General features: G+C 51.0%; 1 protein-coding gene across 11 annotated transcripts in view; it reads right to left on the bottom strand.

Moving 5' to 3' along the window:
• Positions 1-26,285, bottom strand: part of CLOCK (clock circadian regulator) — a 2,930,945-nt gene that overhangs the window by 980,738 nt on the left and 1,923,922 nt on the right. For all 11 annotated transcript variants that reach the window (XM_069631637.1, XM_069631640.1, XM_069631638.1 and 8 more), the window contains one exon: positions 22,861-22,930. In XM_069631637.1, the coding sequence (XP_069487738.1) occupies positions 22,861-22,930 (70 nt within the window). The remainder of the gene's footprint in view (positions 1-22,860; positions 22,931-26,285) is intronic.

Below are 26,285 nucleotides of genomic sequence, written 5' to 3'. Positions count from 1 at the left end.
AAATTGAAAATTCTTCACAAGGTCCTTCCCTTTTTTACCTCCTCATCTTCGTGCAGCTGTGGTGTCTTCTCTTGTACTGTCCTCTCTTAATTACTCTAACTCTCTGTTTCTTGCACAACCTGCCTACTTGATTAAGTGCCTGCAAATCTTGTAGACAGGGGTGGCTCGTGTGGCTACCTCCACCCCCCACACTGTGTGGATGTCTCTCCAATTCTGCACAGTTCGCATTGGCTCCCAGTTACGAAGCAGGCACAGTTTAAAGCACCCTGCCTGTTGCATCAGGCTCTGCATGACCTAGGAGATGTATATCTACAGGTGAAATGTAGGTTCTATGTCCCTCGGCTGGCCCTACGGTCAGCAGAGGCTTATTTAGTGGAGGTCCCATGGTTCAAACAGGCACGGATTGGTGGGCTGTCCTTTTCAGTGGCTGCCGCCTCTTTGTGGAACTTCCTTCCTCGTGCCCTTCGGGGGGTGGATGATTATTTGTCTTTTTTTAGGCACTCTCTTGAAACATATTTATTTTAGTTGTTTAGCTCTATATTGTTTTTTTATTGTCTCCATCATCCTGTCTAAGTTAGCATCAAGATGCCTTTGGATGCTGTCAAGATAAGAGATGTCCTCTGCGATGAGACAATTGTCAAAGTCTAGGGAGGAAGATCTTTCACATATGACCATTACACATAATGTCTGCACTGTGATATATGCATAGATTCCTGTGTGCTAGTAAAGCAAATCATACTCCCATGGGCATACATGTATATTTGGTCAGCTATGGCATGCAGTCCACCATGTCCCTTACGATAGTCATACTGTCACCACCCACAACATGATCACACCTATGGGCTGTAGCTTATGTCCTTGAAGGAGAAATTACTTACCAGTAATGTTCTTTCTATGGATTCTTCTCCCGCGGATTCCTCATCAGATAGATATCCATTCCAGCATCAGCTGCTTGGAAACTATTTTGACAGGGAGCGTAGTATGACTTAACTGTTGATCCCTCGACTGTGCCACTCGTCGGCTCCAGACTTGACATCGGCCACCATATACTTGACATCGGCCACCATTTATACTACGTCACTACACCCCTGTACCTCAGTTGCTCACCTTTTTACCACAAGTGCTCAGCAGCCACAGAGGAAGAATCCATAAGACTTGGGATGAATCCTACACCAGGCCAAGTCCAGATACCATGGAACCAAACCACCCCCACCTACCAGACCAGCTGCAAAGGAAGGCCACAATGCAATAAAATCGATGTTAAACAGGAGATGGGCTACGCCCTGAGTGCTTACATACTACATCCTGATAGGACACAGACACCTAGGTGGATTGTTTAGGGATCCCAACGGGGACCCCTCTTTATTAAAATGTATGAAAAACAATATCTTATTAAACATTTCCTCCTACTCATGAAGCCCTTTTCTCTGTCCCACTGGTGTGAGTTATGGGAAATGCCCCATTACTCCACCCTCCCTTAGAGGAGTCACTGGGAGAACAATTGTGGGAACCTGACGGAACAGACCCCTAACCTCTACCTGGCACTACCCACTTTTGAGAGGGGCCAGTAGGTGGACCCACCTGAAATGGCAGGCAGGCCGCCACTTCTCTTACCTGCTTCACGCCAAGATAGCACTTACATGTCCATCCCTCATCCCTTATATACACCCCTTTCCAATTCTATATGCATCCCCCTTATTACATTTTTAGTCAATATAAATTAATACCTATACTATAAATCAATATAGCTATAACAGTTACTCTATACACACACACACACACACACACACACACACACACACACACACACATACATTGACACGCATTTTAAGCAATAAACATATAAAGATACATTATATTACATAGATGTGGCTACTGCAGTCAGCCACCCCTTCTCAGTGCCTGTGGGTGGAGATGTCTTTGGTAAGTTGGAGGGTATGCCCCATGCTGGGAAGTGGGTCCATTTCCTCAAGTCTGCAGAACCCCTCCATGCTTGTGGTTTCTCTAGGTGGCCACGTCCACCATATGGGGACCAATGTTCCCTCTAATTATTTTCTTCTATGTGCGGAACTGGTTGGCTGTTGTGCGCACATTATTTTCTATGTGCGCAACTGACTAATGAGGTAAGCCACTTTGTGAGCATGCATATTTCTCCAGCATGGGGTCTGGCATGGATTCACATGCTCATGAATATTCCCCGTCGTCAGGCTGGGAATCCTCGGTAAAGAAAAAAACAGTATCAGTTTCGTTTCTGATCTGTCTTTCGTAGTAATAACCAATCACTGGTCTCTGCGTCATACTGACCACAGCCAATGACTGCCCTCTACCTAAGCACCGCCTCTGGCAGCCATCTTCAGATTTTTACCGCACGTTCATGTGTTGGGATCCTCGTGCTATTGCTCTCGAGCGTTAGTGCTATTTTTTCACATTTTTTCTCAAAAACTTCATTTTTTCGGTCAAAAGAGCCTCGAGCTCCACCGATTCTCCATCCGATCAACGGGGACCCGTGTCGGATTCGTCTGTGCCCCTCAAGGGTGAAGATTTCGTCGAGCTACGCTTTTGGAGGACTCCAGAAGTTTCTCAGGCCCGGTCATGGCCCAGGAGAAGGGAAGCTCGACGCCCGGAAAGCTGTTCAGTGTCTGCCCTGGATGCCAGCTGCAGAACGTCTTCAAGGAGGACGAACACTCTTTTTGTCTTTACTGCCTGCATGAGGACAAGACGCACGTGGAGAAGGACTGTGCGTTTTGCGGCAACATGTCGGAGCGGACCATGAAGGACCGCCATCAACGTCTCGCCAACTGGCTGGAAGGGAAGAGCCTGTCCGGCGAGAAGAAGAGGAAGAAATCCGAGCGGTCTTCTAAGACCTTTGAGGACGCCCCGGCGACGGGGGTCCAACATAAGGCCAAGCACCGCGAGTCCGCTGGCACCGGGAGTGCCGAACGGTCGGGCTCTACGGGCGCCAGGCTGGGCGCACCCTCCCCGGCACCATCAACCACGAGCCAACGCTCTGGGTCGGGTAAGAGGAAGGCCGAGCACCCGGCGAGGCTCCTAGAGAGGCCCCGGTCGAGCTCGAGGGCGGAGGGGGAGCGAGGCACTGTCCCCCCCCTCAAGGATAAGGCGGTGAGCGCACCTAAGGTGGTGAAGGCCTTAATCCATCCGGCCAAGCCCTCTATCGAGTCTGTCGCGGCGGCCCTGGCTCAGCCTGTGGAGGCTACGCCAGTGGTGGCGACCTCGGGGCTCAGAGTCTCCCTGCCACCTCGGAGGGAGTCCTCTTTTGTGCCCATCGATAGGACCCCCGTGAAATCCCCCGTGGGGAAGAAAAAGGGGGGGCAGGGCGTCGTCGTAGATTCGGCCTCAACCTCGGAGAAGGAGCTGGTCGAAGTCTTAAGCCACGGCCTCGGCGTGGAAGAAGACCGGCCCGTCGGGATGGATCCCGACGCAGGTGACGACGACATCGTCGAGGGTACCGACGGGGCCCCTGATCGCCCGTCGGATTCCCCTCTGCCAGCGCCGCGAGACAGCTCGGCGGCCATTTTGTTGGCTATACAGTCCTTATGCTCAGAGATAAGGACGAGACTACCGTTGCCAACGGAACCTCTCCCGTCGGGGGACCCAGAACCGGGACCTTCTGGGGTTCCCCCTACCAAGAAAAGAAGGATCCACCCTCCTCCTCCTTTTCAGCCGTCGCGCCCCTTCCAGCCCTCCTCCCCGTCCACCCGAGGGGATGATACGGGGACTGACACGGCAGCGACGGGTACGGACGACGAGGTATACGACGAGGATGTACCGTCGTCGCCTCCCACCAGGGCTTCTCCGCCCGACGAGATTGGATCGTTCCACTCCATGATCGCCAGGGCATCCGAGCTTTTCCAACTCTGCCCTGAGGAGAAGAAGAAGGAAGGTTTCCTTTATCAGCGGCGCGAGGCCAAGAGGAAGACGGTCCTCGCAGTGCCTCTATTGGACGACATTTGGGATGAGGGCCTCACCCTCCTCAAGAACCCTTCCACGACGCCAGCTAGAAGAGACCGGTATGAGAAAAAGTACCGGGTCCCGGACACGGCCCCCCTGTGCCTCCGGGCGCAGCCTACCCCGGACTCCGTCGTCTCCGCGGCGGCCAGGAAAAAAGCGGGGGGGGTGCGGCCTCCACATCGACTTCCCCACCGGACGGCGAGGGAAAGAAATTGGACGCTATGGGATGCAGAGTCATCTCGTCTGCAGCGACGACGATTAAAGCTGCCAACGCCTTGGCTATCGTGGCCCGATACGACAGGGAGCTCTGGTACAAACTGGCTCCCTTGCTGGACTTCTTGCCGGACGACAAGAGGGCAGAGGCCCTGGAGATCCTGCAGGAAGGTGAGGTGGCTTCGGACCACGCCATTACCGTTGCGACGGACATCGCCGACACTGGGTTCCGCCAGTTGGGCAACGGCGTTTGCCTTAGGCGGCGTGGATGGCTCAAGGCTACGGACTTCCGTCAAGACGTTCAGACCAGAGTCCTGGACATGCCCTTCGATGGGAACAACCTGTTTGGGAAAACAGTGGACGATTCCCTTCAGGCCATTAAAGCGGACACCGAGACGGCCCGGGCCCTTGGAGTTCTGCAACAACGTCGGATGCCCTTTCGGAGCAGCGGAGGCAAGGGCGCCTCCAAAGGTTCCGGCGGCGGTTTCTCCTCCTACCGTCAAGCGGCCCGCTCGTCGTCTCAGGAGGCCTACAGAGGACGAGGCAAGTCTGGCGGACCCCGCCGTCGTCGCCAATGACAAGGCGGCAAAGCCTCGTCGAAGCAGGATTGAACCGGCCGTGGGGTCGGGCCCCCACCGAAGCACCCCGATGGGAGGCCGGCTGGCGAGCTTCGTCAGCGTGTGGGAGTCCATCTCCACCGACCATTGGGTGCTGGACGCCTTGGCCCGGGGCCACGCGCTCGAGTTTCAAAGAAAGTGTCCGCGCGTCCCCCCGTGGCCAGGAAAGAACTTCACGTCCCTCAACTTCTCCTGGAGGTAAAGGCGATGCTCAGGAAGGGCGCCATCGAACTCGTCCCAAAGAGGCTTCGGGGCTCCGGAGTTTACTCAAGATACTTCCTCGTGAAGAAGAAGACGGGGGGATGGCGCCCCATCCTGGACCTGCGACGTCTGAACAAGTTCATCAAGGTGCAAAAGTTCCGGATGGTCACCCTCCAGCACGTCTTGGGTCAGCTGGAGGAAGGAGACTTCCTGTCGTCGTTGGATTTGGAGGATGCCTACTTCCATATTCCCATCCTGAAGGGGCACTGAAAATTCCTCAGGTTTGTGGTCCAAGGGCGTCATTACCAGTTCAAAGCCCTCCCCTTCGGACTACCGTCGGCACCCAGGGTGTTCACCAAGTGCCTCGCACCGGTGGCGGCGCAGCTGGGCCGCGAAGGGATCCACGTCTACCCCTACCTGGACGACTGGCTCATCCGAGCCAAGACAAGGGAGCTCGCCGTGGTTCACACGGCAAGGACCGTCCAACTTTTCACGGACCTGGGATTCTCCGTGAACTAAGCCAAATCCCACCTGGTACCCGCGCAAGACGCTCTGTTTCTGGGAGCGAGGCTCAACACAGTGTCCCTTCTGACCTCCCCGTCGGAGGAGAGGACCAGGACCATCCTGGGCAAGGTGCAGCGGATGTTGGTGGCCGACGCGGCCAAGGTGAGGTCCATCAAGTCCCTCCTCGGAATGATGTCTTCCTGCATCTACCTCATTCCCATGTGCAGGCTCCGGATGCGCCCGTTGCAGGAGTTCCTGGACGCGCGCTGGATCCAAACGACGGGCAGCTTTGAGGAAAGGATCACACTCGACGAGAGTTTCCGACGAGCGATCCGGTGGTGGGGCACCCGCGCGCATCTGACGGCGGGCATGGACTTCCAGACCCCAGCCCACCAGGAGACAGTGACCACGGATGCCTCCCTGGAAGGGTGGGGAGCGCACACCGAAAATCTGCACGCAAGAGGCCTTTGGCTCCCGACGGAGAAATCCTTACATATCAACGTCCTGGAGCTCCGTGCAGTGTTTTGGGCCCTCAGGTCCTTCCTTCCGTCCCTCAAGGGCAAGGTGGTGAGGATCTTCACCGACAACACCACCACCATGTTTTACATCAGGAAACAGGGCGGAACCAGGTCCCCAGCACTGTCCAAGGAGGCGCAGGACCTGTGGCATTGGGCAGTCGCCCAAGGGATGTTTCTGGTGCCGTTTCATCTGGCAGGGATAAAAAACACCATCGCCGACTCACTCAGCAGGGAGCTGCGCTCGTGCCACGAGTGGGAACTACGGCAGGATCTAGTGGATCGCCTCTTCCGACGGTGGGGCACACCCCAGATCGACCTGTTCGCGACGGCGACGAACTCCAAGTGCCGGAGGTTCGCCAGCAGGTTTCCCCAGGCGAGGAGCATGGGCGATGCTTTCTCGTTCCCCTGGGAGGGCCTGTTCCTCTACGCGTTCCCTCCTTTGCCACTGCTAATCCGGCTTGTCAACCAGCTCAAGAGGTCACGGTGCAGGATGATCCTCGTCGCACCTGCGTGGCCGAGGCAGATATGGTTCCCCGACCTTCTGGACTTGTCAGCGTCCCCGCCAATCAAGCTGCCGGTGGACGCGGATCTGCTCTCCAGGGAAGGAGGCGCCATCCTCCACCACGACCCGAAATCGCTGAACTTGCAGGCCTGGCTCCTGCAGCGCTAGAGTTTGGAGGATACGACATACCGGCCGACTGCAGAGAGGTTCTTGCAAAGGCCAGGGCGTCCTCGACCCTTAAATGCTACGGACACAAATGGAAGAGGTTCTCTGTCTGGTGCCACGCACAGAAGATTAACCCTCTACGGATTACGGCTCCCCAAGTACTGCCGTACCTGCTGACGCTGGCCAAAGCTGGACTGGCATACGCGTCCATCAAGATTCATCTTGCTGCGATCTCCCGATACACCAGAACCACGGGGCGGACGTCCTTGTGGTCTCTTCGTCTGGTGAAAGAGTTCATGAAGGGACTGTTCAGATCGTTCCCGCCGGTGAAGGCTCCGGCCCCGGCGTGGGAGCTCAACGTGGTGCTGACCAAGCTCATGGGACCTCCGTTCGAGCCTCTGCACTCGGCTCCGTTGAAGTTTCTGTCGTGGAAAACAGCGTTTCTTGTGGCCATCACCTCCGCACGACGGGTGGGAGAGATCCAGGCCCTTTCCTGCAAGGCCCCGTACTTGACTTTTCACGACACGAGGGTAGTGCTCAGGACGCACCCCTCCTTCATGCCCAAGGTACCGTCGGACTTCCACCTCAACGAACCCTTGGTGTTGCCTGTATTCTTCCCGTCGCCTTCGTCGCCGGCTGAGAGAACTTTGCACTCGCTGGATGTGGCTAGAGCGCTGAAGTTCTACGTGGACCGCACGAAGTGTTTTCGGAAGACGTCACAACTCTTTGTGAACTTTGGACCTGTCAATCAGGGGAAGGCTCTCTCGAAGGCTTCCATTTCCAGATGGCTCTCCAGCTGTATCATGTACTGTCATCGGTTGGCAAACCGACCGCTGCCTGGCCGTCCGAGAGCCCATTCCACCAGAGCGATCGCAGCTACCACGGCGTTCCTTTCTGGTGTGCCCCTGCTGGACATATGCAGGGCTGCTACGTGGAGGTCGACGCATACCTTCACGAAGTTCTACTGCGTCGATCGGGATTCCAGGGAGGAGTCCAGGGTCGGCCAAGCAGTGCTGCGCAACCTGTTCGCCTGAGGTGAGCCTGGTGGGGAGGTAAGATGCTTAATGTTGAGTTTGATGCAATGCTTAAGGTTGAGCCTTTGCCACCTCCCGTGGTTGTGCATGTGTGTACTGCTATGTATTCTTTATTCATGAGCATGTGAATCCATGCCAGACCCCATGCTGGAAAAGGAACAAGTTACTTACCTGTAACTGTTGTTCTCCAGCATGGGTCTGGCATGGATTCACATGCGAACCCTCCCGCCTACCCCTCTGCGGCTCTTCACTTGGTCATACTGCCACTTCACGTGCTTCCAAATCTGAAGATGGCTGCCAGAGGTGGTGCTTAGGTAGAGGGCAGTCATTGGCTGTGGTCAGTATGACGCAGAGACCAGTGATTGGTTATTACTACGAAAGACAGATCAGAAACGAAACTGATACTGGTTTTTTCTTTACCGAGGATTCCCAGCCTGACGACGGGGAATATTCATGAGCATGTGAATCCATGCCAGACCCATGCTGGAGAACAACAGTTACAGGTAAGTAACTTGTTCCTTAGTGAACTACCATTGCAGAAGAGAGTTTTGAAAGTATGTCTTCTTCCCAGCCACTGCAATTCTTTACAAATCTTAAGACACTTTTTCCAAACACATAGGCTTAAATAAAATATGTCATATGTGATTATACAGAAAACTCATCAACCAGTCCAAGACTTTGACATCTGCCAAAGCCTTGCAAACGTACTTCTATGCAGAGAAATATTTATGTTTTATGCCACTGGAAAATCACTCATGTCACGTGTATTCCAAAACACAAATATCTGGTGCCGTAACTGATGTGGCTGTCAAGAAATTCAGAAAGAATACAACATTTGCAGATGGATTAATGGCAATTGAAAACAATGTGTCAAAAAACATGCTGATTGGAGTTCAAGTGCCACTTTAATTAAGTAATGCAAGGGCCAGGAGAACATGCTCCTAATAATGTGTAAGGTTGATAATTGCATCAAAATAACTGCACCTCAGAATATGAGTATCAAAAATTCCTGTGCCTCTGCCTACTATCCACATTACGTTGTATTGTGCGTAGTGATAACACCAGCCTTACAGCTAAGAGACATATGCACCATCCATTTTACTCCCTAAACAAATGTGCCTAAGAAAAACGAGAAACAATGAACATATTGTAGTGGCCTAGCACGTTGCAGGATGAGCTGTGTGTGTGTGTAAGTGGAGTGGAGGTTGGAATCTGGTGAGGGGTCTGGAACCTAGGTGGCACCTAGGTTCCAGGGATGACGGTTGGTGGGGCAAGAGATAGAGAGCCAGATGGAGTAGAAGCTTACCACCTGCTATCCTTACTCACCTTCCCCCTGTAACTGGAACAATAAAGCAAGCTAACCTTTTGTACATATCTGGCTCTGGAGTGGGTCCTGCTTACTACCTGATAATCCCTGCCACCCAAGATACTACACATATCATTGCTTCAACCCACAAAGCTCCACTGATATTTTATTGAATTAGTGACCACAAGGAACTCTAATAATATTAATGCTCGATCTCAAGAGGATTTTTTAAGGGGAAGGAACATCTTTTAATACACAGAAAGTATCCCTTTTGGCAAAGCTAATTACTTTTTTACTCCCTCAAAAATCATTTGACTCCAGGTAGGGAGCAACATCTGATTAGAGCCCTGCTTCTACCCCTGACATAGGGAGTGAAATTACAGGGCACATAATAAAGTCATTAGTGTTGCCCACACTTCTGCACCACAGCCTAGATCAAATATAAACAAGAGCCTCACCGAGGTTTATTATAGAGCACTGTTGAAGAAAATCACATATATATGCTTTTTAAGTTGATAGCATCAATTCATCAGAGATACAACTGATTGAGTACCTTCTTCTGTAAACTATGGATCCCTCTTCTGTAATACTTTTGTTTAAGATGCAGGGAGATGCTAGAGACAATACACACAGAACACATGGTTATATTGGAAAGCCCTCAGCAGCTGAGCATGGAAAGAAAAAGAAGGTGCTGTTGTCTAGACGGTGTTAAGTGAAAAAAATATTTTTACGCAGAGCAGTCTTTCTAAATCGAACTGTCACGCCCCTGCCGCACACAAGTGCATGCAGGGGCTGACATGCATGGCGAGACCCAGAGGAGCCGTTGCAGGAGTGTCAGGTCAGGTGAGTGTCTGTCTGTCTGTCTGTGTGTGTCTGTGTACGTATGTGTGGGGAGTAAGTGTGTGTTATGCTGGGAAGGGGGTGGTTGGTGGTGAAATGGGGTATTCCTTGGGTTAAAACCCCTGATTAGCAAGCCAACCAGCGGGAGAGGGTGGAGGTGGGGAAGGGATCAACTTGCAGGGGCAGTATGTGATATTTTGGCATTTTAAAGCCAACACAAAAAGGGCCAGAAAAAAAACAGTCTTTTTGTGTTCAGTCTTTCTAATGTGGAAATATCACATAGAACCATCTAGAAGGGTACTAGAATTTCCTATTCTTTAGCAAAGAAGCAACACATTTCCTTTAGTGTACTGCCGAAATGTCTGCCTTGGTTGTTGAAATGTGCTGCTTTGTTTATCACACGCAAGGAGTGATGACCTCTGCGGTTCCACCCATACCCTTACCCGGCCCCTGTACTAGCCTCCAATACTAGTTGAGAGAGCACTGTAAAAAGTGAGGGATTGTAGCAGTAAACAACTACTGGGAATTGTGTACACCCACAATACTTTGCAAGAAAGGCATATTTAATTCCTCAACATATTATGTGAATTTTTAAGAATGTCATAACTCTGCATGCATACAATTCTTTTGTAGTGCATACAAGATTGTTTGCAACATACCCAACCCTTATATCATTGTGTATAATTACACACGTTCTCATTGAAACCGTTTTTGTATAGCACCGAGTTACTATATAATGTGTGAAGATCTATGCCCAAGGGAACTCTGAACACTTGGAAAAGATGCAAATTGCGTGAAAAGCATTCTCATGGACGAGTAATTCCAGGCATACTCCATACCCATTTTCCCTTGTAGGCAAAGTAAATGATATTGCAATGCTGCTCTCCACTTATAGGGTAATGATAGCAATGCTAAAGTAGGAGATGCTGAGCATCACATTCGTCTTCTCAAAATCCTTAAAGGGCTAATTCATATTTGAGTGTTATAATGCGTTAACTTGGAAGGGGGCCGCTTCAAAGCACTTGTGTGACATATGTACAAAGAAGAGGAATTATGGGATAAGGTTACACATCCAAGTAGCTTGCTTACTTACAGTGAGTATCTGATATTTGAGCTGGTAGTTCGATTTATATATTGTGGGTGACGCTTTTGGTAAGGCACAATGAGTAACCTAAATTCTGGCGCGTGAACGTTATTCATATTACAACAAACATAAAACAAGTGGAGGTAGCTGCACGTCTGCTTACCTTTCACGGAGCCAAAAGAGGAAGCATCACGGTTGTCCGTTCGTATCTTAATATTCTCTGGGGCAGAAGTTAGAGTTTTAAGGTGAAAGTGTTGTAGTCAAGTTTAGGAGTCATGGGTGGGGAGGGAACATTATTTGGTTAATGTGTACAGGCATATCTTGGTTAGATTCTTCTTTTCATGGAGCCAGTTGTTCATATTAGTTTTTAACCTCGTGTGTGTATTTTGCTGTTAGGGATTTTTGGTATTTATGGACACCCTTGCAAATGCAAATGAGCAGAAAATCAAGACTAGTTGCTTATTTTAAGAGAAAGAACATTTCAGGTAATTGCTGTGGCTTGTGCCTTATTAAATCTTTTTGAATAGGTGAGAATTGTCTGTGTGCGCTGCTAAAATTCTTCTGAGCGGCACCCAGAAGGAAGCTGGGCAAGCGCACAGTTTAGAGGGTTAGAGGGAACATTGATGGGGACACCTGATCTCACTGCACTGCCCTGCTACAACCGGTGCAAACCCTACATTGCTCACTCCTTCTGTTCTCTGTTCCTGTGTGGCGCAAGGAGGGGTTCCACCTTTCTTCCTGAAACTTGGCAAGAGTGCTAATGCTCCCTCAGCCTTGACAGGGGCCTATGCAGACTGCACGGCCCGGGACTTCTCTTCATCTGGGATGCCATGACGTAGCAGACTAGGACTTCTGTTCACCGCCGTGCCAGATGATGTGGAGAACTTATTGCACCGTTGCCTCCTGCTCCTCACCTTCCGGGATATACCTAGCATACGCAGCCCAGGAGGACTTTTTTATTCAGGGCCCAACCCATCTTGGTGTGGGGCGGGCCATCACGAGTAACGGCTCATCGCGCAGTTTGGGCTCCCTGCCCAGGCAGCCGGAGCTGGGCAGCACCTTCTTCTCCCCCGACACCGCCCCACAGTCTGGCTTCCAGAGGGCCGACATTTCACAAGGCTCTATGGATGCCGGGGCTGCCCTTGGCAGACAGACACCAGGTTGACCCAGTTGTCAGAAAGTTGTTAGGCACTGGGGAGCTGCTCTAGTCGATGGGTTCCCAGAGAGTTGCTGGTGTCTCTGCTTCCTCGCTTATCTCCCTACAACGGTCTATTCCAACAGTTTCTTTTAGAATCTTTAATCTCCCCTCCCCAGCCCCTTCCTGGGTAGGGGAGCTCTGTCTGTGTTTTTCTCTTCACATTTATTTTACCAGATTCCATCCAGCTCCACAATGGGCTGGATGGTTCATTCCAGGTATGACCTTTGTTACTAAGTAAATCACAAACATATACACCACATGTACACAAAAAGTATTTTTTTCCTACACCATGGTGTTCATGTCTTTATTTCTAAATTTCCCACAGGGAATAAGTATGTAGCCCATCCTAGCTAGTCTCAATAGGAGCAACAGGCTACAACTTTCACACCCATACCCAATTTAGATTGAGGCTAGTTGTCATGCTTGTATGGAATTACATACTACACTCAGTTGTCGCGCAGGGACCGCCAAATGATTCTCAATTGTTGGACAGTGATCCATGCTTGTCAATTAGGTGCCACTAAGTGAGCGGTCAAGAGATGCTCCCACCATTTCGTCTCTCATACTGCTCAAGCTTCTGTTGCTGCTGCCCATCTCTTCTGTGGCTTGCCTCTGTCCAGCTCCTTTCCTTCTCCACAAATGGATTCTCTGTAGGTTTGCCAGTTATAAAACGAGAGGATTGTGGTTTGATATGTATGCTAAATGTTTATTGGTTATAGATGGCAGGAGTCTGCGGCCATAGATGCTTTGCAATTCCCACTATTATAGACCGATCTTCTGGTGCACAGGGCCATTGATGAACATAACTGTGCAAATAATGTGCAATAAAATGTCTGTGGTAATTCAAGCATCTCTTGTGGCAAAGGGCACTGTGAGTCATGATAAACAATAGCTTTTTGGACCATTGTGGACTTCTCCAAGGGGTTAGTTAACATGGCTGGCGGGCAGTGTTAGCCAGGGGAAGGGTAAGAGTAATTTGGTGAAGACATCAATGATTCTGACACTTTCCTAAGAAAACTGTTCCTTATCTGCTACGCTCACCTGGTCTCCACAGGGGCGCCGAACGGAGCTGGACGGTCCGGTGAGTGGTTCCTTGTGTCCCCCTCTGATTCCCCTTTTCGTCACAAAAGCAGGTTGCCTAAAAGGTTAAACCAAATGTTACTCAACCATAAAGACGAGGGCAACTCCCGCCTCCCGTGACCTCTTCGTGCACCCCTCTGCTATGCCTCACCTTTATGTTATGAATGGCGGACTCTGCATCCTGCGACTGTGTGCAGGGGTGCATAGTAGTTCGAGGATCTAGTTACTTCATTGATCCTGCAGAGTTCCGGACAACTGTGACTCAATAGGTAAGTCTTTATTCCAAAGTATGGATTGCTTAAGAGTTCAAGTTGCCAAAAGTTCACTCTTGTTCCTCTTCCTTACAGGTTTCCCCTCAGTGCTTAATATGGAACGGGGTCCCTTCCAGAAATGGTAGCTGGCTTCCAAGGTAGGTCTAGCGGCAGCGTTATGCAATAATCTTTCCCCACGTATTGATTCTCTGGGCACCTAACCTGTTGTTCTTGTATTCTGCAGGTGCGGTATATCCAAGGCGGAGAGTGCGTGGTGATGTCTTGCGGAACCACGAGGAAGGGCTGCCTTCAGGTGAGTAGCGGCGCTGCGCAAGATTTTAAAGACTGAATATGGCCTTTCCTCCACTGCGCAGCTAACCTGATGTCTTCTTTTGTTTTTTACAGATGCGGCAGCTCCGGAGCAGCGATCGGATGATGGAGCGGTGATCGAGTGATGGTCCTTGTATGAATCGCTGGGATGAGCAGCCTTCTGGTAAGTATTAGCGGAGCGCTGCTAACCTGGTGTCTTTTCTTTTGCAGCTTTGCAGGCAGAAGCGGTGACTCCAGAGCGACCGAGATGGAGCATCAGGTAAGAGTCTTGTTCTGTTCTCTTCTCTCTCTTTCTCTTTCTTCCTTGAAGGTAACTCGAGAGGACGGATGGGCGTGGCTGAATACAGGCCTGGAGTTTGCGGACACGGTGAGCGTTACGCTGCAGGAGTGCAGAATAACACAAAGCGTGTTCTGTACTGAAGGCGTGGTTTATATAACCTTCAAGAAGTAGTTCCCAGGTAAAGTAGTCCCTCCAACCACACCCTAGCAAGTAGTCCCTTGGTAAAGTAGTCCCTTCAGCCTGCCTCAGACTGGTCTGCACGTGGTTCTCTCCCTTTGAAACCTGCCTTACTTGAGATGGCAGCATGAGCCTGGCGCCAACGGCGCCTGGACCGAGTCCAGGGATCCCTTAGGGAATCCTTTAGGACCTTGAAGGTCCCCATGGGTGCCAATACCCTGGGCTGGTTGGTCTGTTCCTGGTGTCTGGGGGCAGGTACCGTGACATTATCATGGGGCCCATAGTGTCCTAGATGGCACCAAAAAATATAATGTGTTCTCCTTGACTCTGGCTTGAAATGGCTGATCTTCATCCACCTCCTTTGCCCTTTCATGGTTCCTCGCTCTACAAGGGTCCTTTTTTCCTCCCTCATGGAGTCCCTAAGATGTTGATGCAGCAGTACTTCTTAATTGGCTGGTGATGGGTTGGGGTGTTCCGAGAACCCACCTTTCTCCTCCTCGGGGCCCTGCATCACTTAGAAGTGGTGGACCTGGCCCCATTTTTCCTCAAGACCATCACTCGGCCAAAAACATGTGACTACATCCCAGTGAACAATCTTGCATGGCCCTCTTCTATGTCAGAGGCTGTAACAATCAGCAATGGGGAAAGCCTATGCCCATATCTATTGACATATCCATCTCACTCCCAGCATTGCTGCCTGATTATTAGTGGTGAGTGCAATAAGGTGCGATGCCCATGGCTTCAGGGGTGTCTATTCTCATGCCTGTGGGAGGAATCAGATTTGAAGCAATGGACAGTGTGACAGAAGACCTATGTTCTACCAGGACCACCTGCTTTAGGTAGGAGGAAGGATTTCTCAACAGACTCCAATGACTCATGGACGCTGAATGAAAGGACATCGCACGGGGCGCAGCTGTAGGACATGAAGCCTTTGAACCAGCTATGAACCATCTGCCGAAATATTTTTCATTTAGCTGCAGGCCAACTAAACAGTCTTTTTTAGATTGTAAAAAAGTAAATGATCACAAGACTGAGAAAATAGCAAGACAACTCATCTCACTGCTGGTTAGCATCAACAAATTAAGAAATAGAGTGTGAGAGACAAAATTAAGGATGTTTATTGAGGTTATATGCTCTTGTAATTTGTTTTTATTTAAAACTGCCTTTCTTGCTTTTTTCAGGGTTCTTTAGTAAAGAAGAACTACTGCATTTTTAAAGTCTCCCTGGAGTATAGTAAAGTACACATTTTTTAAAATTATTTTAAATTTTATTTATTACTAGCACAACGCAGCCCGCAGGCATCAGGGCGCGAACATAAAAACAACCACAAACAAAATCAGGTGGAGATAAGACATGGGGGCGGCCTTTCCTACGTCAGAGCACTAAGTCAATGACTTGAAGAGTAAAGTTTTTAGTTTCTTTTTGAATACGAGAAAGTTGGGTTCTAGTCTGAGCGTGACTGGAAGTTTATTCCATTTTAAGGAAGCTTTGGTTGGAAAGGAACGTCCCAGTCCATTTGCTTTTTTGACGCGGGTGGTCTCCACTAGGCCCTAATCCGATGATCCCAGCGATCGTCCCAGTTGATATGGTGATATTTGCTCCTTTAGGTATTTTAGGGCAGTGCCATAGCGAAAGTGATGAACAATTGCGACTGACTTGAAGGTGATACGATCTTCTAAGGCAAGCCAGTGTATAGCTTTTCTGTCGTCTGCGACGTGGTCTCTTCTAGATTTTCTCTAGATGACCCTCACCGCGTCATTTTGAATGACTTCACTTTGGGCTATGCAACCTTTGCTAGATCCCAGTAACAAGGCATTTCCGTAGTCAAGCCTCGAAAGAATGATGGCTCTGGCAATTGTCATACCGTTTTTTTTCGTTTGAATTGGTCTAATGTGCCAGAGTCATCTCTGGTAGTATCTGCAGCTTTTCTTAAAGTAAGCTACGTGGGCATTTGCTCCTAGCATAGTTTTCCAAATGCACACCCAATGTTTTTACTTTGTCAGCAACTGGGATATTGGAGTTTTTTTTATAGTAAACTCAGCGTAATCTGGGCTGAGTTTGGCCCTGGCCTGGACAGATCCAAAGATCATAAACTCTGTTTTTCTGCTATTTAAGCAGAGTCAGTTTGTTTTCATCCAGGCCTCGATTATGTTGTAGATGTTTCTGACCGTAGAGCTGTCTTTATTATGACACCCGCATAGTTCTATTATTAGCTGGGTACTGTCTGCAAAATTAATAAATAGCACACCTAAGTTGTTGAGTAGGAAGCAGAGACATTGGAGATATAAGTTTAAAAGGAGGGGCAACATGCTGGCTCCCTGGGGCACACCACAGTTTAGATCTATGGGTTTAGAAAATGAATCGCCCCAATGAATCTTTGCGCTGCGATCTGTCAGAAAGGAGGAAATCCAGTCAATGGCTACCTGGGAGCAGTTTCCCGATAATGCCAGTGCTTCTTGGAGTTTGTGATGATCTAGCAGATCAAATGCTGCTGATAAGTCTAAAAGCATCAGCATGCCGGTGTTTCCTTTTTCCAAGATGTTCAACATTCTAGTCTGGAGGTCGAGCAGCACAGTTTCAGTGCTGTGCGAACCTCTAAACCTAGATTGTTGTGCGTGGAGCAGATTTTGTTTGCCCACATATTTTTGCAGCTGTTTAGTCGCTACTTTGTCAAGGATTTTCAGGAGTAGATTGCAATTAGTGATTGGTTGGAGATTAGATGGATCTTTTTGGTCAAGTCCTGGCTTTTATTTTTACCAGAGAAGTGACCGTCATTACCTTAATGGCTGCTGGGACTTTTTTGTCTCTAAAAGAAGTAGTTATCATTCTGCAGAAAAAGACAAGTGGGGCGAAAATGTCGGTGTTTCCTAGCACGATTTTTGGTGGTAGAATGTTTTCTGAGCAGGTTCACTGCCTGAGAGAGAGGAGCTTCTTCGTTTCCTCTAAAGTGAGAGGACTAAACCTAAATTTGTTCTCCGGTGAGATGGGGATATCTAAATTGTTCATGGCAGATTCTGCTTCAGGGGAGGCCTGGCATAGGCTGATGGCCTTTTGGGCTTTCTGAATTTTGTCAAAGAAATCGAGTTGGACACTCTCGCAACCAAAGGTTGAAAGGGGTGGGGGGGGGGTGGAGGAGGAAAGTGGGGAGAGATGGAGGTTTTTCCACTGATTTAAGAATTTGAAATAGCTTACCCGTGGAGTTAGCAGCCCCAGAGATCTGCTCGCAAAAAAAAATGTCTTTGGACTCTGAGTTCCTGATTGCCTTGACTACTCCAGTGACAATGTTCAAATTATAAATTACTCACTGTAGTGACTAACGTAATTCTAGTCCCCTTTCCGCCATACTATATAGGGGTCCCTTGCTTGGGACGGGAAAACAAAACCTTTTTCACCCGAACAAATTGTCTTCCCCTTTAAATTTAGATGCGTGCAGGGGCGCAGCCCTGGGAACATGCGCTCCCCGGACTCTGCCCACCAGCGCCACTCCTCAGTCCCCTTTGACGTGTCGACAATATTACAATTGCCTAATGAAACTGAGTTGTTACGGGGGAGGATTGAGGAACGTATGGAGGAAAGGAGGCTATGGACTAGGAGTATTAGTCACTACAGTGAGTAACTTATAGTTACTCCTACGTCCCATCCCATTTCCTCCATACTGTGTGGGCGATTACAACTGAATGCTGCCTGGGTGAGGAGAGTTGCCCCTCTAAGAAAACAAGTTCTTCAACACTGCCTCGCCAAATGCTGCGTTCCGATCTGGGGCCAGCATCCAAGCAGTAGTGTTTGCAAAAGGCTGATGGGGAAGCACAGGTAGCCGCTTTGTGGCCTTGACTCTGATGGCGTGGGTGTGCATGTTTGCTGGCAAAGACCTGTGCTGCCCCTCATACGCCTCCTTGATGGCCATCACCATCCACCTTGCTATTGAAGCCTTGGAGGCTTGACAGCCTGGTTTTGACCTGCCAAAAGTGATGAACAAGGCATCCGATTTACAGAAGCTCTTCGTCCTGTCCAGGTAAAATCTTAGAGCACGCCTGACATCCAGACAGCTGAATACCTTCTGAGCCTCGTCAATTGGATCCGCAAAGAATGTTGAAGGTACCATCTCCTAGTTAAGGTGAAAGGATAACACAACCTTAGAGAGAAATGCAGGGTGCGTCTTAAGCACCACCTTGTCCCGGTGAAATGTGGTATAGGGCTCAGAAGCCGCCAGCGCCTGAATTTCACTGATCCGGCCTGTTGAGGTAAGGCCAACCAGTGGGGCAGTGTTTATAGTAACCAGCCTGATGTCTGTGGATGCCATGGGTTTGAAGGGTTTGTGGGCCAGGACGCCCAGCACCACGTTAAGGTCTCAGGCAGGATGTGGATGCTTGAATGGATGATATAATCTGGTCAGGCCCGCCAAGTGCCTTTTAACCACCGGACTGGAGGAGGAGAATATGTCGTCTCCAGAGTTCTTGTGGCCCCTATGGCCGCTAGATACGTACGGCAGGTGTCTACCTGCACACCTGAGTATCCTGTCTGTCTTGGCCCAGTGACAGAACCTCGTCCACTTGCTCTTGTACTGCCTCCTGGTGGAGTGGCTTCTTGCCCCTCGGATGATAGCAAGGTTGTCCTGTGAGAAGTTTAGGTGCTTCAGGGTGACCTGTTGATGAAACAGGCTGTCAGTGCTAACTTCTGTGGAGCGGGTTGAACCACTGTGCCCCCTAGCTGGGAGAGCAGAGCAGGTGGGCGGGACCCAATGGGAGGTGTACCGGAGGCTGCTCCCACAGTCGGTGGAGTTCCGAGAACCAAGGTATGGCTGGACACCATGGCGCTATCAAGATGAGTCGAAGATTCTGTGACTCCCTGACCTTGCAGATGACCCAGTGAATCAGCGGAGTGGGGGGAAAGGCGTATACATTCATGTTGTTCCAAGTAATCTGCAACGCATCCCCCAGAGATCCCCTGCTTGTCCCATCCAGGAAGCAAACTGGTGGCACCTCTTGTTGCTCGTGTTGGTGAATAGGTCTACCTGAGGGAGGCCCGCCTGTCGAAAATCTCCCCCAGGACCTCTTGGTTCAACCAGCCCTCGTAGTTGTCGACCCCCAGCCTGCTGAGTCTGTCCACCTCCAAGTTGGTTTCCCCCAGAAGGTGGACTGCTGATAAGTAAACGTTGTTCGACAGTGCCCACTCCCATATGTTGAGAGCCAGCCTGCAGAGGGAAGGGGACCTAGTACCTCCCTGCTTGTTGACCTAATACATGCAAGGACTGAGTGGGAAGTAACTGGAGGTTGATAGAGAACCCCAGATCGTATAGCATGTGCATAAATGCTGAAGCTGTCCGGTGTACTGCCTCTGGCAACTCTGCTTAGACGAGCTAGTCGCCGAGGTATGGATAAAGGTGGTGGCCCTCTGCCCTGAGCAGAGCTGCTACCACATTCATTAACCTTGTAAAGACCCTCAGGGTCGAATTGAGGCCAAAAGGGAGGACCTTGCATTGGAAATGAAAACCCATGACCCTGAGTCGTAGGAAAGAACGATGGGGGCTCCCAGATCGGGACGTACAGGTAAGCATCCTTCAGATCCAGGGAGCACATCCAGTCTCCCCCACACAGTGTCTCCGCAATGAGTGCTGGAGTTAACCATCTTGAACCTTTTAAGGGGTAGGGAAAGGTTCAAGGAAGAGAGGTCTAGACCAACTCTCAAGACAGCCTGGTTCTTTTTCTGTATGGCGAACATACAGGAATAGAAGCCCATGCCTCGTTGTGAAGCTGGAACCTCCTCCACCGCTTGACTCGCAATGAGCAAGCAGATTTCCGCCAGAAGAGTTGCCGTCCCAATCTGTGGGAGTGGAGGGGAGGAAAGAGGAAATGGAGGTATTGGCAGACTGAGGCCCATGGACACTACCAATAGAATCCATGGGTCCACAAACCTTGCCCCCCAGGAATAGATGTGAAGGACAAGCCTGTCCGCCACCATAGACTTGTGGATCTGGATGGCACCATCACAGTTTCTTTCTTTCTGAAGCTGGTGCCTGGGAGGGGGACTGGAAAAACCCCTTGTGAGAAGATTTGTGCTGCTTGCGCCTATGCTGGCTGGGTGTCCTGTCGAGCTGTCTAGTGGAGCACTCCTGAAAGCCCTTGAAGCCACCAAAGGTCAGAGCGTTGGTGACTTTGGCAATAGGCCTTGGGCACAGATTTTGTCAAGATTGATAAGGACTTGGCTGTTTGGGAGCTGTTTTTCTCTTTATCAAGCTCCTCGTACGTAGTCGAGTGAAACAAGTCACCCCCGTCAAATGGCAGGTCGAGAATGCACTCCTGCACATCAGGATTAAACTTGGCCGCCTTGAGCCAAGCTGTCCTCCCCATGTCGGTGGCGACACAGATAGCTCTGCCTGCGGTGTCAATGTGTGCCACAGTGGACTCTATGATATCCTGGGCCACTATCTTTGCCTCTGCCAATCCTGCCCTGAATCTGGCCTGACTATGCGCAGGGAGAACCGGGAGAAAGTCCCTAATCTCCCACTAAAGCTTTTGGTTGACCGTTGCCAACATGGTGTCCGCATTGGCCTGGCGCAGGTGGAGCATTAGAGTTGATCATTTTGCCATATGACTCCAGCAGCTTTTCCTCCTTCCCTAGGAGGGCTGATGTAGAGGCAGATGAAGATATATAAAGGTAAATGGAGGCCGTAGCTATAACAGAGGAATGAGGTTGGTGGTGCACAGATAGTATGAGTGTGTCCCCTTCCGCCTGCCTATACTTGACATCACGCTGCTTATTCGTAGGCTGTGTGGAATGCGGCTTTATCCAGTCCTTTTTAGCCAAGGATTCTACATTATTTTGTAGAGGGATGCCAGTTCTTTTGGACGGGTGGATGGTCAACACCTCTGCCAAGACCTCCACCTCAGGGTGTTCAATTTGGGGCTGTGCTTTCCCCAGGTACTTGGCCAAACCTGCCAGCCTCTCATAGAAAGCCTTAGCTGAGGAGGGAGTATCCTGACCTTCCACTTCGTCTGTGTCTACCGCTGTTCCCTGCAGGTCGGGAGCTGGTGGTGGTGTGCTTGGTGCGGGCAGCTGTGGAGTGCTGACTGGCAGTGCCGGAGACTGCGGAGGGGGCTGCGCCAGTGGCATAGCTGCTGTGACTACCTGCAGCAGTGGAAGCGTGGGAACCTGGGCCTGAACCGGTGCCGGGGTCTGGACCACGCTCGGACCTTGAGGTCGTACCGGAGGAAGCATTTCCTTGATGACCCCCCTGAGGATGCTGCCCATCTGAGGCGACTTCATGAAGGTGATGAACTTTTCAAAAAACCTAGCCTCGCATGCTGGTGAGGGGCTTGGCTGTGTGGGAACAGGTCCCTGTGCCTGCTGTGTTCTTGGCGCCCCTTGTCGCACTAAGCCAGGGTCTGTGCAACGCCCCTGTGCGGATGTGGTTGGTATGATGTGGACCAGGTTACTGGCATTGTCTAGTCCCATCTAGATGTGTGTTCCCATGCCTGCGCGCCGGTGTGGGGAGGCTCAGGATGCACCGCCATCTCGACTGGACAGACGGCCATTTTGTCATGCCCACCGCCACGTGCCTACTGCGTGGTGCCTGATGAGCTAGGCCCAGTCTCCGCCTGCACGCTTAAGAGCAACGGCTCAGACCTACTCTGCACCTCAGGTAGAGACGTGGGAGGCGACGTGCCCTTGGCCATGACGCCGGTAGTGCTAAGGCTGCGTGTAGGTGCCCCCTTGGGTGCGAGCCTGGTGTTAAAGCAGAGCACCTCGGGGAGATCCCCGGTACTACAGCCTTGCGGACCCTCAGCGGTGGGACCGGGAGGATCCTGGGACCCCTCGACATGTTGGCCCATAGCTCTTGCTGGTCTCAGGACCTGGAAGGCCCCTCCCACTTGGATGCTTCCCATGGAAGGAGTCGCTCTTGAGGGGTGCAGAGGAGAACAGGGCACCTACCTTAGGCCTGGTCTTCCTCCTCACATATGCCTTGATGTCTTCTGGTGTTGATCTTTCACACAGCTCCCTCCACCTGGCTTAACAGTTCTTCAATGAGCGCGGGGTCAGTGCATCGCACGCAGAATAGCCATCCCAGCTGTGGTCGGGCCAAGGCACCGGAGGGAAATCGCATGAGGATCCAACGTGGGGAAGGAACCCTCGTAGGCCGGGTACCTGCTGAAACCCGCCGTTGTGGCCATGCTCCGGGGAGGAGCGTGGCATCAGAGGACAGAGTATTACTTTGATAATAGCTATATAGAAAAGGGAAAAAGCACATGGAATTACAAGGCCTGAGGCCTAAGCCAGGAGCACTGGTGAAAGCGGTCCGCTCCCGTCGAAGTCGAAAAGAGGACTGAGGAGTGGCGCCGGTGGGCGGAGTCAGGGAGCGCATGTTCCCAGGGCCGCACCCCAGCGCGCATCTACATTTAATGGGGAAGACCATTTTTTCTGTTGAAAAATGTTCAGTTTTCCCATCCCTGGCGAGGGACGCCCATACAGTATAGAGGAAAGGAGACGGGACGTAGGAGTAAGTGGGTTAAACAAATGTATAGTAATACAATATAAAACATATCACTATTCGATGATGTTCTGATAAAAAACAAAACCAAACGGTTGGGGCTCACTTTATCATCCGGTAGTGGAGAATCTTCAATGCCAAGTTCCCGCCTTCGTTCGGCTCGAACGTCTGAATAACTATAGGATTAAACAGTAAAATGTCGGGATTTATCACACGACTTAAAAAACAAACACAGGTTTTCAAGACAGTATCAGAAGGTTGTCAGAATCATGGGTGCATCTTTGGGGGTCAGAACATGCAGCAAGCCACAAAATGCACTTTTACTAAATCAAAGAACACTCTCCCTCCAGACCTCAGTATGTCTACTTTGCATCACATAGAACAGGTTACTCATTGTAGTTAACCACTGTGCTCCTAGTTCATAGTTCCCTTTCCTTCATTTTGCGGAAAATAGTAATCTAAGGGGGCAGAACCGGAGCATTATGCAAAGCAACTTTAATGTTAAAAAAATCCTGCCAGGCCAGCAGATTATTATTTTTTTTAATCCTTTCAGGCCCATGTCTGGCCATGGCCAGAATGGGTGCTTGCTCAAGCATGCGCCCGACCCCAACCGGCCGTCATATAATTTAGTATTATTTAGTGCAGCATCTTTTATAGGAGGGATGGAGAGCGGGCCACATGAGGAAAGGGGAATATGGGCTAGGAGTACTGTAGACACTAAGGTGAGTAAATCAAACCTACTTACCTGTAACTATAGTCTCCAGCATTGCTGGCCTTGCAAATTCTTATATATAACACTGGAAGGGGGGGCGTGGCCAGCAGCCAGAGCATGAGGATGTACCTCACCGGAGCACCTGGAACGTCTGTTTACATCCTGCAGAAATCCGGCTTTTGGAGCAAAATTGTGCCCCCATGGTCGAGCCCAGACCTGTACAACCCTGGTGGTATGATTCGGCCGACTTTTGCAGCATAGAGATTGTGGCGTTGGTGGTGGCCATCAAGCCACGCAGGCAGCAAGAGGCCCAGGACTCAAGAATGGCCACCGACATGAGGAGCAGCCGCCAGGGCTGACTTTAGAAGGGACATGCTGGTGTGCCTTGGAGCAGGGAGGAGGGCGTGAGGCCACCCGACCGCAACAGAGAAGGAAGTGGGCACCTGCATGGGAAGCAGACGGTGAGTACGGTGGTCCTCCAGGAGGCGGCCGGGGGAAGCTGCGTTCGCTGGCATGGGAGGAGAGGAACGCCAGCGACCAACACTGGGCAATCCGGATCATGGACAAGATTTGTCTAAATATAAGGCTGCCCTGGGCCCGGTGCCTCGAGGGAGGGACTTGAGGTGGATCTCTTCCCCCGGGTAAGCCCGGCTTCACACAGGGAGGTTGCCCCAGAGCAGCGCTGTGGAACGAGGAGGCGCAAGGGTGATGTGAACCGGGGGGCGCCCGATCACAAGATCTGCAGGAGTGTATTTACAAATGGCGGCTTGATAGAGACAATAGAGTGCAGACCCCCAGATTTACAGCAAACAAGGAGCAATCTAGGCGAGGAGCCCCAAAGACTCGGAGAGTGTGCAGAGCTTGAGAGTGGATTCTTGGCCTTTGAAGGAAGGAATAGTGGAGCATGACCTCTTCACCCCCTTCTGAAGGAGTGAGAGGTGGGTTGCACGACGCCCCTGATTGGAAGGCTCCAGGGAGGGAGTGGAGGATCCGGACGAGCAGTCCCACAGCTGACCATCCAGAAGAAAGGAGGAGTGATTGCGCAGCCCCTGCAGGTGGTCCTGAGTCCAGGGTTCGAGATACGAACTAGGTAGCCTTGCTGGTGGTGGTCCCTGAGGAGGTGTTGGGTGCCTCATGAGGTGGGCCTACCCGAGAGCCCCGACTGGGGTGGTGCAGAGAGGTTCGGTGCAGGGCAGTGGGAGCTGCTCATCTGAACCATTGGACTTGTCTTCTAAGTTATCCAAAGATTGATGGGGTAAGTGCGGAGAGGCAGATCTCTATCTCCCCGCATGCGGGAGGGGAGGTAGATCTTGAATTGCTGGGGGGTGTTGGCCTGAGGACGCCGGTGACAATGGTGAAAGGTCAGCAGAAGATGTATAAATATACGGATCCCAAAGGCTGTCAACATAAGCATGAGGAGACAGGTCAGGTGTCGGAAGGATCTGCTGGAGTTGGGGGAGCCAGAGGAGTGACCCTTAGATGCCCTAATAGCGTCTATTCAGGCCACCAAAGTTTTCCTTGAAGGGAGTTTTAAAGAGGTGGGGGGTGGATGCGTCCCTCGTAAGGGCGGATCTGTGGAAGATGGGTGAAAGGGTCACTGAAGTGGAACAGAGAGTGAGTACAGTGGAGGGTGACCTTCAACATATGAAGAACCAGGTGGCAGGCCTTGTGGGACCAACTAGGACATTGGAGGCGAGAGCAGAGGATTCAGAGGTTGCAATATCCGGTTGGTGGAGGGGGGGGCCCGGAGAGGGTGGAAGGGCCTAGCGTGGAGTTATTTGTAGACACCTTATCCTGGAGACATTACATGTGAAGGGACTTTCTAAATTCTTTACATTTGAACGGGTGCACAGGGCGGCAGGTAGGGCTCCGTGGCCTGGGGGCCCACCAAGAGTAATAGTGCGCAAAATTCGGAATTTTCAGGGCAGAGATGCTATCCTGTAGGAGTCCCGCAAGGTTGGCTACTATGAAGTGGGTAATACAAGGCTGCGCACCTTCCCAGAATTCCCATTGGAGGTACATTGATAACGGAGAACTTATGATGCAGTGAGACAGAGCCTTCGAGAAATGTTTTTTCTGGATAAATTGAAGGTTACCGCAGATGGCAAATCCTGGTTCTTTGCATCCCCACAGGAAGTGTGGAACTGGTTGGAATCAATGCAACAGCGCCCGGGCTCACAGGGGGTGGGGGAGGAGGGGGCCTTGCAGTAGGGAGATTGATTCTGGATTAGGGGTGAGACGGGTTTGGGTCTGACCTATGGGGGTTCGCCCCGGGACTTTGACAATTGTTGAGGGTCCTGGGACGGGGGAAGCGAAGGATGATCATATTGATGGGCGGGACATGGGAGAGAGGGAGAGTACCCTGGGACTGAGGGTCATTCAACCTCGAGAGGGGGGAGTAGTGTGGAGAAAGTGACCGGTGGGTTAGGAGTGCTGGGGGTAAGGTGGTGCTCAGTAGTGGGAGGGAATGCATGGAGGAAGGGGATGTTAGGGGGGAGTTCTAGTTCAGGGGAAAGTGAGGTGGGAGGGGGAGGTGGTGAAGGTAGGAAGGGGCTGCAAGTGGGTTGGCACACTGGTTTGGGTGTGGTTGATGGGGAGGGAAGAGGTAGGGAAGGGCTGGGAAAGGAGGAGAAGGGGGTTTTGCTGGGGGTGGCTGGGCAGGTTGGGGTGGGGTTAGTTGTGCAAACAGTTGGGGCACGTTTGCCTGGTAGGCTGAGGTTTATAGTTGAGTTGATGATACAGATTGAGACGTTTGTTTTTGTACAGTGTGTGTGTAGGATAGGTGGACATCCAAAGATGGGCCTATTGATGACTCAGGC

Source organism: Ambystoma mexicanum, chromosome 6q (genome assembly GCF_040938575.1).
Source record: "Ambystoma mexicanum isolate Mex_15411 chromosome 6q, UKY_AmexF1_1, whole genome shotgun sequence".
Taxonomy (NCBI): Eukaryota; Metazoa; Chordata; class Amphibia; order Caudata; family Ambystomatidae; genus Ambystoma; species Ambystoma mexicanum.
This window is presented reverse-complemented; position numbering and strand designations above follow the sequence as displayed.